Source organism: Grus americana, chromosome 9, assembly GCF_028858705.1.
Source record: "Grus americana isolate bGruAme1 chromosome 9, bGruAme1.mat, whole genome shotgun sequence".
Classification (NCBI taxonomy): Eukaryota; Metazoa; Chordata; class Aves; order Gruiformes; family Gruidae; genus Grus; species Grus americana.
In genome coordinates this window covers 4,853,296-4,870,090 of record NC_072860.1, presented here as the reverse complement: position 1 = coordinate 4,870,090, position 16,795 = coordinate 4,853,296, and the positions used below count along the sequence as shown (strand labels likewise).

Sequence of the window (16,795 nt, the reverse complement as noted above, 5' to 3'; positions counted from 1 at the left end):
TTTCCTGCTGCAACGTGTGGCTGCTGCCTCTCGTCCTTCCCGTGCACCTCCAAGATAAACCAGTTTATTGAGCGGCTTGATTTTGGCAGCTCTGCACTCTGACCTCAGGAGGCCCTGGCGTGACTGGCACGTAGGTTGCTTGGTTGTCCCATTAGTATCTCCATGGCAAGATAACCAGAAAGGTGCATGTGACTTCTTGAACCTTCCCAATGAACCAGTTATTTTCAAAGCAAACACGCCTATGTTCTTTTCCCATTTAATTTCAGGAAGGGGGTCGGTGTTTGCAGCAACAACAAGTCCTGGGCAAGGACTGCTCCCTGCCAGCATGCCGCCTCACCAGCCCTGCCAGAGCTGCCCGGCCGCACTGCCGACAGGAAGATCGTGCCGGGAAGAGCAGCACAGTGCCAGAGAGCGGGAGCCCTGGACAGCAGCAAGGATTGTCCGGTGCCTGGGGACAACCCACCCGGGTGAGGAAGAGCATGGCAAAGAGGCCTGAGAGGAGGCTGCGGGGCAGGAGCAGCTGCCTCGCGCCTGGTCAGCCATGCGCAGCCCTTTGCTGCAGCAGCCTGACGCTGAGGCGAGGTGAGGAAAGGCGGTGAGGTGCGGTGAGGTGGAGCCACACAGCGGAGCAAGGCAAGTCTTGCCTCCTTGGCTGCTGCAGGCTGAGCCCCAGCCTAGGGGGAGACAGGCTCTATCTATTCCAGAAGGCTTCTAGAGAAAACATTAAAAACATAGAAACCCTTCGTTACATGGCGCCAACGCCACCCGCCAAGGGGATCCGCGAGGTAAACGAGCTGCCACACTCATCATGGCGGCCACGGGTGCCCCGCAGCGCCACTCCCCCTATGGCGGAGCAGACTGGGACGCCCTCTCAACATGGCGGCCGGGGCGGGACGTGGACGGATTCGACCCGGCGGCCGGCAGCAGTCCTGGCGCTGTCGGAAATGCCCTCCTCGGCAGACCGCCGGGAGCCCCGCGGGTGCCCACCGTGCGGAGCGGTCCGACGGCGCTGGGGAGCCCCCGGGCCGCCCCCGCGCTCGGCGCCCTGGGGGGTATCGAGCAGCTCCCCCGGCCACACCGCCGGGCGCCCAACGCCGCGCCCGCAAGATGGCGGCCGGCTGCCCCGGAAGCGCTCGGCGCGCGGGAGGCGCCCAACATGGCGTGGGGGTGGTGGGCCCGCGCCTGGGGCCCGCGGCCGAACAGGTACCGCCGGGCCGCGCCGGGGGTGGCTGTCGGGGGGGCGGGCGGGCGCGGCGGTGCTGACGGTCCGCATCTCTCCCCCGCAGGCTGACGGTGCTGCTGGAGCAGCGACAGGGTTTCCGCCGGGCGAGGCCGCGGCCCGAGGAGCCCCCCGCCGCCACCGCCGCCGAGGCGCGGCCCGGCCCGCCGCCCCCGCGCCGCAGCCTCTGCCCGGCGCCGCCGCCGACCCGCGCCGGCCGCCCCTCGCCGCGTCGTCTGGTCAAGCCGCTGCTCTTCGCGGTGGGGGTAAGCGGCTCCTGCGGGCCGGGGGTTACCCGTGTCCGGGCGGGGGGGGGGGGCTGTCTGCAGGGAGCCCCGGCGGGCGGCTCCGTGGCGGGACCCCCCGTCTGTCAGCGGTGCCTGAATCGCCATTAACGTGCTGGCAGTGCTCAGGGCCGAGCGACTGGGAACGGCGTGTAGCGTCACCCCAGGGCGAGCCTGGCTCCCTCGGCCGAAGCCACGCAGGGACGGACCTCAGGACGGTGCGTTCGTTCTGAGTTTTTACCCGATGTCGCCCAGTTCACAGGCTCTGCTTTCGGATCCGCCGCCATCTGGCAGTATGAGTCGCTCAAGTCGCGGGTCCAGACCTATTTTGAGGAAGCTCGAGCAGACTGGTTGGATAAAATACGGCCGCAGAAGAGGGGGGACTTCAGAAAGCAGGTACACGGAGCCAGGCCCGGCCTGTTCGCAGGCGGGTGGGTCACTGCAGAAGCGTAAAACGTGACCGCATCTTTCATCTGGTGCGCCGTTCGTACAACAGATATGTGTCCTGTTTATCCTCAGTTTTTACTCGGAGAAATCATAGGTCCTCAGCAAATTGCAGTAGATACCTTTCCTTACCAGAAAAACTGGTAGAATTCGTTCTGTAAAACTGTAACTTACAATATCACTGCAAAAGCTATACTGGAGAAAAATACCATCTTCACCCTGAAATGCAGGGAAGGGAGGTCGGTAGTAGTTTGTAGATCTAAACTAGGTACCCTTTGCTTTTTTACTATAAAAAATTCAATTGTTGCTATGTCTCTGTGTTCTCAAAAGTGAACACGAACTCCCAAAGAGGACGGAGCTAGTTTAAATGCTGAACCTTACGTATAACATTTTTTTAATGCTCTGGCTTCTGGAATGCATTTCTAGTTTCAACCTGTACTTGACAAATATGAGGGTTTAGAGGTTTGGTTTTTTTTCTTTTGAGAGCTGACATTTCTGTGCAAATACTTTGGAGTTTGGGCAGTAAGAACAATGTAAGCACGGCAAGACTTATTATAAATTTAGCTGCCATCCCAAAAGTGTAAGTCATTTAGTTTTCGGCTAAGTATATTTAAAACTAAACATGCATGTATGTTTTACATTTGTTTCAAGGTTACTGCTGTGGCTTGTGATAGACCAGGCTTAATTACTCTTTAGGGTCTGCTTGCCCAAGGGAAGTAGGGCTGAGTGTGGAGCTGGAAAATCACAGGGTCCTGGGTAGGACAGAGGAGCTGGTTTTGTAACGTGAATTGTGTGCACTGTGTAATTCTTTGGAAATGGGCACATGGTGTGGGTTAACCCTGGTGAGCAGCTAAGCACTACACAGCTGCTCACTCACTTCCCTCACAAACCCTAGTGGGATGGGGGAAGAGAAAAGGAAGAATAAAAGCAAGAAAACTTGGGGGTAAAGATAAAACAACCACCAAAAATTGTTTAAAAAGCGATGGATAAGTCGGAGAAGAGGGAAGAAAAAACCAGTGATGCAAAGGCAGTCACTCAGTATCTCCTGTGGGTAGACCAATGCTCAGCCAGTTCATGAGCACAAGATGGTTAGACCTCTTAAAATCCCCTCTTTTCCCCTTTTTTTGCTGAGCATGACATTATATGGTAGGGACTGTCTCTCTGGTTAGTTCGAGTCATCTGCCTGATTGTGTCCCTTCCCAGCCTATTCCGCACCCCCAATCTATTCACTGCAGGGGCAGAGTGAGAAATGGAAAAGCACTTGATGCTGTGCAAACTCTGTTCAGCAGAAGCCAGAACGTTAGTGTGTTATCAGTACTGCTTTGGTCAAAAATCTAACACAGAGCAGCATGTAGGAGCTGCTATAAAGAAAATTAACTCTATCTTAGCGAAGCCCAGCACAGCATGCTTTCTTGCTCGGTGTGTATGAAGTGCAGGTGAGATTATGATTGCCACTTAATATTTTAAATAATTTTGGTTTTATACTGTTGTTTTCCTTCAAAACCTGAAGGGGAAGATCTGGTGATTGGCTATCCAAAATATAAAAGAAAACTGCCCTGTTGTTAATAGGCTTAAGCTCCCAATCCCCATCTTCAACTGGTAAGTTCTATTTTTAAAAGTTCAGGATCCCCCAATAGCTTCTGAGGGCATCTACTTGTATTTTAGAAGAATCATGTTTGTTTAGTGTTCTTATACTGGAGAACTTTGTAGGAAAGAACAGTATCTGTATCCTATGCCAGAGAACTGAAAAAAAAAAAATGCAGTGAAGTTGTTACTTTGATATCAACTAGTGAATGATTTCTTTCATACACCATTATTTCCCTCCGCCTCCAACCTACAGATAATTTTTTTGACATTGTCCCCATTAATATGGTTGGAAGGTCATTGAGCTATCAAGAAAACATTTGTCCAAAATGATTCTGAAAGCTGAGGACGGGAAAGGGGGGGTGGAATTTATCTGTGGGCTGACTGCGCTCAAAATAAACTTTTTCAGGGGTTTTAAGCTTGGAGGAGGGCTGGGTGAGCTGGACGCAAGGGGGAATGGATTCCACATCTTGTGAGCCACCTCTGCAAAAGTGACCCTGGCACAAAAGTGGAATCTCTCAAAGGTGGGTGGTGTGATGTTAGACAGCGTTAGGGCGAGGCAGGGTTTATGCTAGCTTTGGCTAATCTGCTAAAGTAAGCATTATGGGATAGATCCTTGTTTAGTACAAGCAGAGGTAAAGCCGTGGAGTTGTGTAAAAGGCTATGACCCCATTCTTTTTGAAGAAACTCTTCATCTATGTTGGGATATTTTACGGAAAGGAAGGTAGATAACTGCTCTTGAGTAAGAAAATGCCAACTCGAAAAGCTAAACCTTTCAGAAATAAAAGTTTGAAACAGATTTACTTAAATTTCAAACAAATGCTTTCTGTTCTGAAAAAGGTAGAATCTCACGTGACTGTTTTTGAAATTGCAAATACTCCACAGTGGCACTGATGTACAACAATTCCGTTTCAGGTTAACAGCTGGTGGAATAACCTGACTGAGGGTCAGCGGACTGTGACAGGTTTGTGTTAGCTTACAAGTATTAGACATTCACAGGAAGCGAAATATGGCAAACAGGTACAGTATGTTAAAACAGATGGCTTTCGTACACGTTTAGGTTGGTAGGCACAAAGCATGTGTAAACTTACACCTGCACATACACTATTTCTGCTATGCTTCCTTCTCACAAACTATTTTTTTGTATGCGTTAAAAAAAAATTCCGATGCATCTGCGTGAGAGAGTGTGGAGGATTAGCTAGAATCTTCCCCCAGCAAGATTTTTACTCAGGAACTGTGAAAAACAGCAAATGCTTTTAGAAGGAATGTGAGTATATATTCTACTGATACATGGAAATAAAACTCCATGATAAATTTTTTGCTATTTTACATACATTGTGTTGCAAACAAGAAGCAACTATTTTGCCTGCTTGCCTTTGGTTCTGCTGTAGTTTTGATTAATTAGCCTAACATCACTTGAAACCGCCAAGATAAATGTAATGTGTGGAGAGAAATTGATGAGAACTTGATTAAAATCCAAATAAAATAGCTAAGCCATATCTGCTCTTATATATTCTACATGCTAACAAGTCCTGTCAACAAGTTTTGTACAGTGCTTTGAATTGCTCCTCAACATGCAAACCAAGTCATGATACAGATACAAATATTGTATTGGGGCAGAGGGATGTGAAGATTCATATTCCGTAGTCCCTAGAGCATCCCTCAACATCAAGTTAATCTAACAAGCAGTATAAATTCTCACTGGAGACCCTGAGCTGTTCGGACGCTTACCCCTGATTGGCGTAACAAGGTCGGGCTTACTGCACTGAAATTGCTGAGAGTTCTGTAACATCTTGGTGTAGCATGCAGGGAAAATATTTCCTCTGATAAAACAGTATGGTGGAATAGTATGGAGTGCCAAAAGAAGAGATCCATTAAAATTTTGGTTCTGGGATTTATGTATCATCATTTTTCACAGTTCTTATATTTTGTTGTGAACTTCAAATAGAGAATAATTATGTGACGTTTACCATTCTGTAAATGAAGCACAATTATTTTCCCCTTTAATGTTTCTAGCTATTATAAAAACATTTTCAATACCTAAATGCTTGGATAGAAATAAAGAAGGCACTTTAAACAAACGATAACTTTACATCATTATGTTTCTGTTTATTTCATATTTAAACTGAAATAAGATTGCAGTAAACAGCTATGAAGTAAAAAAGCTGTGTGTTTGCGATATCCCACAGGTAACTATGCCTTAGCAATGCCAACTCAACTGTTTATACTCAACCTCTAAACAGCATTTTTACAATTACCTCAAAACCAAACTTCCCCGGAAAATGGAAAGGATGTGTGCTGCATGTCTGTATACTTCCTCCAGCCTGCGTGCACAGTTAAACGCAACTGTGCGGCATTTAGGTGGCACTTGGGAATAAGCAGCTAGAGAGGCAAGAAATGAGACCTCTCAAGTTGGCCCTTGTTGCATTGGTTCTACAGTGAAACAGAAGTTTGAAACCGTAACTTGAATGTCTTAAGTAGAGATTTTCTGGGTTGTTGCATTCATTCATTCATTCCATCATGCATTAAAACAGTCGCAATTAAATGTCATGTTTCTGAAAGGCTTCCGCTATATAAATACAGCTTCAAGTATTTTTCTTTGCTTTTTCTAAACTGTTTATAAAATAAGTGGATACTGCTTTTAAAGAAGTAGCAAAGAGAAAGTATGATTCTTGTAAGCTTACTTTTGAATGTTGTTTACAGTAAGTATTATGGCATGTTACATTTATAACTTGCTTTTATACTGTTTTTTTCCTCTTAATAGGTATTATAGCTGCAAATGTCTTTGTATTCTGTTTATGGAGGCTGCCTGGTATGCGACGGGTTATGTTTACATATTTCACCTCAGATCCATCCTCCAGTAAGTGAGCAGTAATTTGGGGAACTTGTCTACATGGGGTTGTAATAGAACCTCTGATTGTACCACAAAAGCTTTGGATGGCGCATAGCTTGCAGCTCCTCACTGGTGCTTTTCTAAATACTGTGATGTCAAAACTTGCCTGTTGTCTGGCTTTTTACTGCATTCAGTGGGATGCAGCTCCTGCCTTTGTAAAGGTGAAGAGGCACTTCTCTCTAAGTGATATCTGTGCTTTCCTGGGCAGAATGTTAATCATGCCAGTTCTTGGGAAGGAGGACAGTAAATCTTACTATGTAATGCCATTCAAAAACTAGTCTCAAATGTGATTTTTTTTTTCTTCTTGAGGCTTTGGGCAATGTGGTCTAGTGGAGGGTGTCCCTGCCCGCAGCAGGGGGGTTGGAACTAGATGATCTTTGAGGTCCCTTCCAACCCAAACCATTCTATGATTCCTCCTTTAATGTTCTGTGGAATGCAGATAGAACAGTCATCAGTCACATGCACGTGCACTTTCGTCAACAGATGACCATTGGTCCGTATGTTCTGTACGGAGTCCTTGTTTCAAAGCTGTCCTTTGGGTCACATTAAAAAAAAAAATCAAAACCAACAAAACACAAAAAACACTTGGCTTTCACCATGTGTGAAGTGTTTTAAAGAGGTTAACTTAGGAAAGCAAGTTACTGGTATTTAATGGCAGAACAATTAGATAGCTATTATCCAGATCTAAGCATCAGTCACCCCAAACACTCCTGTTTTAAGTAATGAAATAATGCTGACCTTTAAACCTGCTAATTGGCTGCTTTTTGCATTTTCAAGACTGCTGTTTCAGTGAGGAAAGATAGTAGCTTTTTGAAAAACCTAGTTTTTCTTTATGACTTTAACAAAACAATTTTATATAGATGCTCATATAGTATGTTAAAAATCTTTCACCATACACATACATAAGTAAAATCTCGTTTTTCCTTTCCAAAGCATAGGAGAAGCGCCATAAGATAAATGTCTTATATGAAATGTTCCCCCGTAGGCAATTAAGACTTTCTAAAGTAGCTGTTTGTGCAGCTTGCATGTCTCTGGGGTATGTGTTCTACCTTTCAAAAGGTATTGCATAGAATTTAAAATTTGTTACATTTCTGGGTTTATTACATAGCTTGTATTTGAGAATTCTAAGCATAATTAGCCTATAGTATGTCTTGATAATTTTCTAGTTTGTAAGTTCAAGCAAATTAAAACACTGACTTTTTTTTTTTATTATTTTTCTCTTTTGTAGAAGCCCTGTGTTCTCCCATGCTGCTGTCTACATTTAGTCACTTCTCTCTATTCCACATGGCAGCAAATATGTATGTTTTATGGAGTTTTTCCAGTAGCATTGTCTCTCTTCTGGGATGTGAGCAGTTCATTGCAGTCTATCTTTCTGCTGGTAATGTTAAATATATTTATTTACAACATTTAAAAAATATAAATATATATTCATGCAAGTAAAGCACATGCATGGTTAATAGTTTTATGACGACAGATGGCCATCATTCAGTCCCACATGTTGCTCTGTACTAACTGCAGTCCTTATTTGCTGTCATACAGAATTTTGATGGGTTTAGGATATTTGGCTTCAAATTATCATGACAATACAAGTATCTGGTTTTAAGTCATGCTTAGCTACCAAAATAAAATAGCTCTTTATACAGACTCATGGGAGTTTCATGGGAAAAGATAACAGATAATTCAAGTTAAAACAACCACCACCACCCCCAAAAAAAATCCAACAAACCACACCACCTACACTAGCTTTTTTAGTAACATGTACAGATAATACTGTACTTTCTGATGCTTGTCTGTATTGCTGGCGTTGTTTCTAATAGTCATTTTTCCTTTCTAGGGGTTATCTCCACTTTTGTCAGTTATGTTGCTAAAATGGCCACTGGAAGGTTTGAACCATCCCTTGGAGCTGTAAGTATCTCAGAATATGAGACACCTAATAATGATCTCTGAAGCCATTTTCAAAGCCTGCTGTATTCTCTAACCTGCTTAAAAGCCAAGAATGTATTTGGGATAGTGGAAATGAGAAAAGTTTACCAAATTAACCAGGCAGTGATTCTTGTGTGCCTATTCTTCCAATATGTTAACTCTTGTAGCGGCAACCCAGTAATAATACCACTTAATGCTAATGGCTTGCGAGTACTTAATAGCAGGACTTCGTGTCACTGAGCAGATAGTTCAGTTCTGTAACTTACACAATTATGCAATAGCATTTATGAAGTATCATGGTCTTCTCTAATTGAAAACAGAATAGAAAGAGATAATGTAATCAGACAAAGTCAGCACGTGATACTAGTGGAAGTTGTAGGGAATGTTGTACAGAAAGGGCAGCATTCCTGCCAAAAGTCTCACAGCATGAAAGAGACGAGGCAGGCTGAGGAGGTGTTGTAGTTGTCTGTCCTTTACAAGTATTTTTAGTAGTAGAACATTTTAAAACGTTTGAGGTAAACCTAGCCATTTGCCAAGTTTTAAAGGCTTAACTTACTTTTGATAAAAGCCAAAAGTCAGTCTTATTTTTCAATTGGAATGAAAAAAAATATATCAAGCTGTCCCAAAGTTAGAATTCTTGGTAGTGCTGTCTATGTATTGTCCCTTTATCTTGTGAATAAACTATATCTGGAGCAAGTTACTTTCCATTAAGATTATTGCTCTGAACTTACTGATGTTGCCACACATTGCATTAGTTTACTATATTCACAGCATTTCCGTTGAGATATTTCATGGATACAAAAGCCTATGGTCAATTTAGTATAGACCAGGGAATTGCTTGTTTCATTGACAAAAGATTTCTTGTCCCTGTCCATCTGTTATTTTCCCTGGTTTGGTACAAGGTTCAGAATGATTCCCTTCATATTAATCAAACACAGGCATCTCAGATATGTTAAGTTTCTAGGGTTTACTGGGTGGAAAAAAGCACATTAACATAAATTATCTTAAAAATCAGGGACGTTCTTAATTATATAAAAAAAGCTTAAGAGGGGTAATTTTTTTTTTACCCCAGTATTTATAATTTTGGATACTGAAATTAAATAAGTGTCCCATTTTATTTTTATTCTGAACTTTGCTGGGGTGCTTTGAGGTTTACCACAGGGCTACATTTGAAAATGAAAGCCAAAAGGAAAACAGGTTCACATGCAGAAAAATAATTTTTCCCTTATGTAACATCTCAGCTTACTTTCATGTGTTTTAATGTATTTGCAGTCAGGAGCAATAATGACTGTCCTTGCAGCCGTATGTACAAAGATGCCGGAAGCAAAACTAGCCATCATATTTCTTCCAATGTTCACATTTACAGCAGGAAATGTAAGTGCCTTTGAACTTCAAATAAATCCTACTCTTAAAATATTTTCCCTGTACGTCTCCAGTATCTGAGCATGTCCCCTCTTTGTTTGTGTTTCTAAGCTGTTTAATTTATTTTGAGAGAGAATACAGGTCATGGAAGTCCTGGAGACCAATTGTGAATTGTTGCAGCCTAGCACGGTCATTGCACAAAAGTGTAGTGAATTTAGAATTTTTCTAAATTCCATCCTCCACAGGTCTGTTTCAAATCTGATACTAAAAGGCAAAAGAAGTTGGGAGGGACTCGGGAGGAAGTGTGCATACACATACTGTTCTTTCTGATGGATGATTATTTTATAGCAGCACTTGTTACAGGCTAATCTATTAGATGTGCTTTTTTGAAAAAAAAAAAATATCATCAAGATGGGAGAAACAGGATTTCACTTCTCAAGGGAAATAACATTCCAACCCTAGAGGAATACCTGCCTCTTCATTTGGCTGCTACCTCTTGATACTTTTAAGAACACTGTTGGGATTAGAAATAAACTACTGAGGCTCTTCTTCATGTGTAGCACTAAGACTCCTTTTTTGTTTCATTAAGTGCATTTAAGCACATCCACTACCCCATTTAAGAAAAGCTTCTCTTGTATATCTTGACTTGCTTTAATAAGTTAATCATCTTTGGTCCACTACTTGAAGTTATTTTACTGTTTTACTTAAAGCAGTTAAACTTTGTCATTTCAAGATCATGAGATTTAGTTTTGGTTTTTTTATAAGTGAAGCTTACAGTTTTGAACCAGCATTCTTAGATGTAGCCTTCATATTTTTCTTGCACTTCTGCTCGAGTGGACCTGTCTTTTTGTACGCTACCCTTTAACTGCATCTTTCCTAAAAAGGATGGCCAAGGTAGAAGCCACAGAGAGCATTGCCATGAGGAAGTACTCATTGCAACAGAAAACAAGAGCAACATTGGCTGTTGCAGTATAAATGTTGGAATAATTTTAGCCCTAAGTAAGAACCTCTACTACGTAACTGTATTTCTAAACTGCATGTACTCCTTTGGCCTACGTTACATATACTGTAATCTGCTTTTAAAATAAGAAAGCCAATGTAGCAATATAGCTGCTATTCTAACACATGTGTGTTAAGGAAAGAAATCCTACTTAAAGTAACATTTCATCCTAACATTAAATCTGTTGATCTTTTTGGAATGAGGCACTTAGTAAAATTTTGCATAATTACAGTTATGGTGGTTTGTATCTCCTGAGGATGGTACACCATTGCTCATGCTGTTTCTGGCCATGGAGTTGTTCATCATCTCAATTTTCTACCTTCCAACAGATGTGTCATTTGGGAGAGTGTGATGATCAATTTATATCCGATGACAGGGATGCTGCCCCACATGTTCCATCCACTAGAGAATTGTGTTGGGGAGAACAGATGCACATAAGTCTAAGCTATGTCAGAATTAGTGAATGAGAATGTTGCAGCTCCATATTTTGTAGTCTCTCGTAGCATGTACTCTTTCAAGTAACTAACTTTTTTTCCTGACCCAAGTTCAGAATGTATGTGTAGCTTTAGAGATTAAGACTATTTGAGACGTTCACATTCTTACCATGCGTTATTCTGTAGCTGCTCATGTCTGTATTTTTACAGCACGGTACAGCTAAGGACTGAATCTGTAGTTTTAAAACTTTTTTTTTTACAGTGATTGCTTTGATTTGAAATTTATGGGGTGTTTTTTGATCTCAAATATTTGCTCTGTGCCAGAATATGAACCTTTATGATCAGTGGCCATTATATGCTGTGACTGATCCCGTCCATTCTGTGTTCTGTTCCTTTCCAGGCTTTAAAAGCCATAATTGCATTTGACACTGCAGGGCTTGCTCTAGGCTGGAGACTTTTTGACCATGCTGCACATCTTGGGGGAGCTCTTTTTGGAATGTAAGTCTGTATTTACTAACTTCTGTTTGTTTTGTATTTAAATTCATCCTACATTTTTTCCCCTCTTTGCTTCCTCTTATTTCTGAGGTGTGGGGTTTTTGTGGAAAGTTGTCTTAAGTAGCATTAAAGAGAACTCACTGTTATCCTCGTAGTGCTATAAAATTGTGTGGAAAATACTGTTAATAGATGCTTAGAACTGAAAGAAATTGAGATGAACTGCCTTAGAGCAATAGATTAGATGTCAGATTGTCCTGTCACCATAACCTGGGCTGGCTGTCTCTGTCCTCCTCTCCCCAGCACATTGAAGAGTCACAAGGCAGAAAAGATTCTCACAAGCCACAGCATGGACAAATTAAAATAACCTTAGAATTAAACAGCTAAGAAAAATCCTTTGTCTCAGTGTTTTTCCTCTAATTACTGATTCAGAGAGCTACAGAGTTAGTATAAGCTCAGGCCAGATTCCTTTGAGCAGCCTGTAGTGCTGTTTCTCAGTGTGGCTGCATTGTCTTTGTGTGGAGCCTTCTTAATTGGGAAGAACTACCAGAAACCAGTTTGTAGGAAACAGTTCTGCATTGTTCTGTGTTTTAACTACATTGTCTAATGAGTTTATCCCTTTCTACCTGATTGCAGTATTTTCTTAATTTGCACACTTACTGCTAAGAGCATTTTTAAACTTTTTATGTAGGCGTTTTAAAAGCCTACCTGACATTTAACTAGGCCAGACAAAGAGCAGGTGGGGGATACTTTTACTTTGGTCTACAGACTGGTTTGGCTTCGTTTGCTATTTCTTGGCTTTGGTGTCAGTAAGTTCTGTGCTGCACAGTCTCCTTTTCTCCCTTCCTCTGGCATCACAAATGCAGTTGATGTTGTCTTGCTGATTCTTAACTACTTTCTGCCATAACGCATCTATATCAGCTTGTTCATTATAATACAGGTTCACATATCATTAAATAGGATAGTTGCAGTAAAAATTGTCTTGAGTTGACAAATATCTTTCCTTCCTCACCTACATATGTTCTACTCTGATCAATTTTGGCCACTTCATCCTAAAACAGGACCTCTATTTGGGACGTATGTTGAATGGACAAAGTATTTTTCTGTATATTGCCTCAGACAATTGTCTGCTTCAGCGAGCAGCTGTATGATTTAATATAATGGCCAGTTTACCTGGCACTGGCTGAAGGCTCATATAAAAGTGTTTTTGTTATTCAGGACTCGGGTGTGAAGTTAAGCTTGTGCAAGAACTTCAGCCTACTTCCACGCAGTTGCTTCCCCTCCCACCTCTCCACCATAACCTCCCTTGCTTAATTACTTATATGCTGCTATGCGAATATCAACATACATACAGCACTTCAATAGATTAAATCTTCATTTAGATGTTTATAGAAGAAAATTCACTTTGAAGGGAGAGTGACTGTTCATTATGAGGCAGTTGTATTTACATGTGAGAAAAATACTTTTGCTTGGTGTTGTCAGTAAGGATTAGAACAAGCAACAGTACCATTGTAACAGTCTCTTAAATGAAAATAGGTTTTTGCATCTTCTTTTAAGTCGAAATCATGAGAGCATGAAATTAAAGGCACAAAAAACATTCATTCTTAGGACTGAGACAAGCAAGAACACAAAGAAGTTAACTATTAGGTGTCAAGAGAACAAGTGGCTTACCTGCCACTTTCCAAGAATGTTGTTCTTTCTGCCTCAGTTTATCTTGTCTCAAAAAGGATTTCGGTTACTTGATTGTAGTCATCTGTCTGTTCCTCAGATACAGAGAAAAGTTGCAGTTAGTTTTAACTAGTCTTTTCTTTCTCAGGTGGTACGTGACTTACGGCCATGAGCTCATATGGAAGAACAGAGAACCGCTGGTGAAAGCTTGGCATGAAATGAGGACAAAGAACACAGGAAAGGGAGGAGGTGGAAGATCTAACTGATTCCAATCCTGGAGATTCCTTGTGCCCAAGTGGTATATTACTTGAAGACATGGGATTGAATCAGTTTTGAAGGTTTTTTTGCTACTCCACATTAAGCCTCTAAGGAGCTGAAGTTTCTAGTGTTAACTACAGTTACAAAAATGCCTACCAATAGAAAATGAACTCTGACAAAGGTGGAACAATAAAGGTTTTTATCCTATTGCTCTCTGAGGTAACAGTCTGCATTACATTTTTTAAAAGGAAGAATAAAAAAAGCTTTTAAGTGACCAAAACCTCTGTCCAAATAACTTCAAAATAGGGTACAAGTGGTTAATACTTAGGAAGATAAACATTTTTTAAAACTGACAAAGGTAATGGATCACACATCCCCCTAATGTGCACCAAACACCACTAGGTGCATTCCTTCAAGGCAGCTTTATACAACCTGAGGCTACTGTGGTGAAATTCAGTGGTCTTGGTTGTTGAAAAGATTGGTTGAGATAAGCCAATGGTCTCTCTTGATCTTAAACTCAAAATACCTGAAGCAGTACTGGATTGTTTACCAAAGCTTATGTAGTGTTTAATGGTCTGGCTTTGTCAGCTGTGGCTTATTCAACCCATGTTTTTCATTTCTATCTGCTTCCAAGATATTGTCACATCTTGTTAGAGTTCACTACAATGATATCTTTTTCATAATTACATGCAGTGAAAGAGCGACTTAAGCTGTGGTTTTACCATGAATTATACTGCTTTAGGTTTTTGGTTGTGGGGTAGGTTTTTTTAAGTCATGCTGTATTGCTGGTTTCCTTTAAGGTTTTTCTAAGAATTTTAAAACAATAACATTTAGTTCAAAATGTGCCAGTTCTAGAAAAATAAGCAGCTTCAGCAAAAAAATATGAGGTGCTGGAGACCAGCAACACTGTAACTGGAAGTAACTTCTAAAGTAAACCTGAGGGTAGTACCATGACCAACATTCCTGTGCTACAAATAAAAACAAAAGTTGGATTTTGGGTATGTTGCTACTCTCTGCCTATCTTGCAAGGATGACTACCAGACTCCTGCAAAGTGCCGATGAGTCTGCCCAGATACGAGCTGGTGGGTTCAAACCCTTAACTCTTCCCTGTAGGCTGAACTAGTCATTCCAGAGGGACTGACTTCCCAAAGAGCACGTGGCACCTGTAAGCAGCAACTGGTGCCTTTTTACTTTACAAAAGTGCCTTGCAGAAAATACATTTCCTGTAGGGATAAACAGTACATAATGCTAAATGGCACCAGTTGTAATAAATGGAGTACAAAATTGCTGTAAGCTCCCTTACTGCCACAAGCCAGTGCTCAAGTCTAATTTTTTTTTTCTCCCTTGGAAAATAAGACACTTGAGGATTTGTTCCTTTAAGTGCCTGTCAACTTAAAACACTTAAATGAAAGAGTTGGGAGTATCTAATATTCCTTTGCTCTGTTCCAGAAGCTTTCTGGCTGTTTCTAATCTGTCACTTCTCCTTTCCTACTTCCTTCTCTGATGCTCAGGAGAAGCACGCCAGTTTTTAGGACTTCGGCCCCCCGTGCAGCCCTGCCTGCAGCAGCAGGCAGCCGTACCAGCAGCCAGACACACTGCTGCCAGCGGCAGTCACTTGCCACGGAGGCATCGGAAGATGGCCACTGAACAGGCTTGTCAGAAGGGAGTATTTCATGCCAAAGCAGCTCAAAAGCCATAGCTCACGATATTTTGCATGTTGGTTTTACATCTGTTTAACACTTACCTGTTGTCTTTGTCCACTTCATTTTCCCCCCCCCCTTCTTCCTTGCATTACCTCTTGTCCACTCAAGAGCTTATTTAGTCTCTCCAACACTTCTGTATTTGCTGAGGGGTTTTTTAGAGATCCTGGCTGAAAGCAGCAGGGAGTAACATTGCAGGACATACACTGTATAAACCCTGAATGACATTAGAGTTTACAGGTTTGGAAGAATAAGCCAAGGTTACAATTAAGTTCTTCACTATAATAGCCAGTGCCTACCTCAAACTTCAAAAAGTCACACCCCTGCATCGCTTGCAGAGACTGGAGTCCCGCTCCCATGGTCTGTTAAACCTGCTAAGGCAGCGTGGCATTGCTGCACCCTTTCAGCTGGCAGGAAGGGTGCTGATGAGCACCACAATGTTTTCAGGCTGCCTCTGAAGGGTCAATGACTCCACCTCTGCTGGATTTTTGGAGTTGCAGGGGCTGAGAGCTCCTAAAAACCAGCCTGGAACTGCCAGAGAGGTTCAGGAGTCACCATCTCTTCAGTCAGTGGCTGTGGTTTGAGGGTTTCATACCTAAGCATCACTTAACTGTTCAATACCTGAGTCTTCCTCATTTGTAGAGACCATAGAGGTATTTAACATATGTAAGGCTGTATCAAAAAAAACATTAATGTGGCCAAGCAGTGGGTTTGACGTCACTTTGCACTTGAGCCTTCGTGCAGCATAGTTTACACTTGGCAGACAGTCTTCTCTGGTCCAAAACAACATTCAGATTGCAAAAGGAAAGTCAATACTCAGACAGGGAATGGCCTGGAGTTACAACAACTCACTAGAATAAATAAGATAACTTTCTGGCAAGCAAATGCCCTTCTTGCAAAACCTGGCATCAGTACATACCAGTATTTAGTCACACCTTTGAACAGCAAAGAAATTAGAAAAATGAAACACACACCAGAAAACCCAAACCCAGAAAAAACAACAAAAAGAACCAAACACCTAAAACAAAACTAACCGCATGGAGAGACTTTTTTTCCTCTTTTCAAAGAGCTTATTATTGTGAATAAAAATACAATGTGGTAATTATGCGGGTGCTTGGCAGAGACAGCAGCTAGTGTTTGTGTAGGAAAATAGCAATAAGTATAAAGTCATGGTTAATCATGTAGAGACCAAATCCTTCATTCCTTTTCAATGGCTTTAAGAACATCTGCTGTGACCTTGCTGCATTTAAGGAATATTTTACTTCAGTGTAGTGATCTGCTGTATTGAAATTTCATTTTAGTATTAGAACAAACCGAGCTTTCAGCCCCCATTCCTGGCAGCAACAGCTGGTTTGCTTTCCGATTTGATGGCTTGCCTTTGTCTTACTGTTGCAGTACTCCCCCTCCCTTTAATCATGATAAATCTCTTCTAAATGCAGACAACTTTTTAATCTCATCCAGCTTCTTCTGGTTTCCCTGTCTGAGATAGCCTTTGTGCCAATTTCATCCTACAAGCTATGATGAGCAGCTGCTC

General features: G+C 42.0%; 1 protein-coding gene across 1 annotated transcript; it reads left to right on the top strand.

Annotated features, from left to right (window-relative positions):
- The first annotated feature begins 793 nt into the window (after window positions 1-793).
- PARL (presenilin associated rhomboid like) lies at window positions 794-13,779 on the top strand. Its single transcript, XM_054836050.1, has 10 exons — window positions 794-1,203; window positions 1,287-1,485; window positions 1,759-1,899; window positions 4,447-4,495; window positions 6,296-6,391; window positions 7,653-7,802; window positions 8,259-8,329; window positions 9,620-9,721; window positions 11,544-11,641; window positions 13,452-13,779. The coding sequence occupies exons 1-10, from the start codon at window positions 809-811 to the stop codon at window positions 13,567-13,569; spliced, it is 1,419 nt and encodes a 472-aa protein (XP_054692025.1). The 5' UTR covers window positions 794-808; the 3' UTR covers window positions 13,570-13,779.
- Window positions 13,780-16,795: the final 3,016 nt, after the last annotated feature.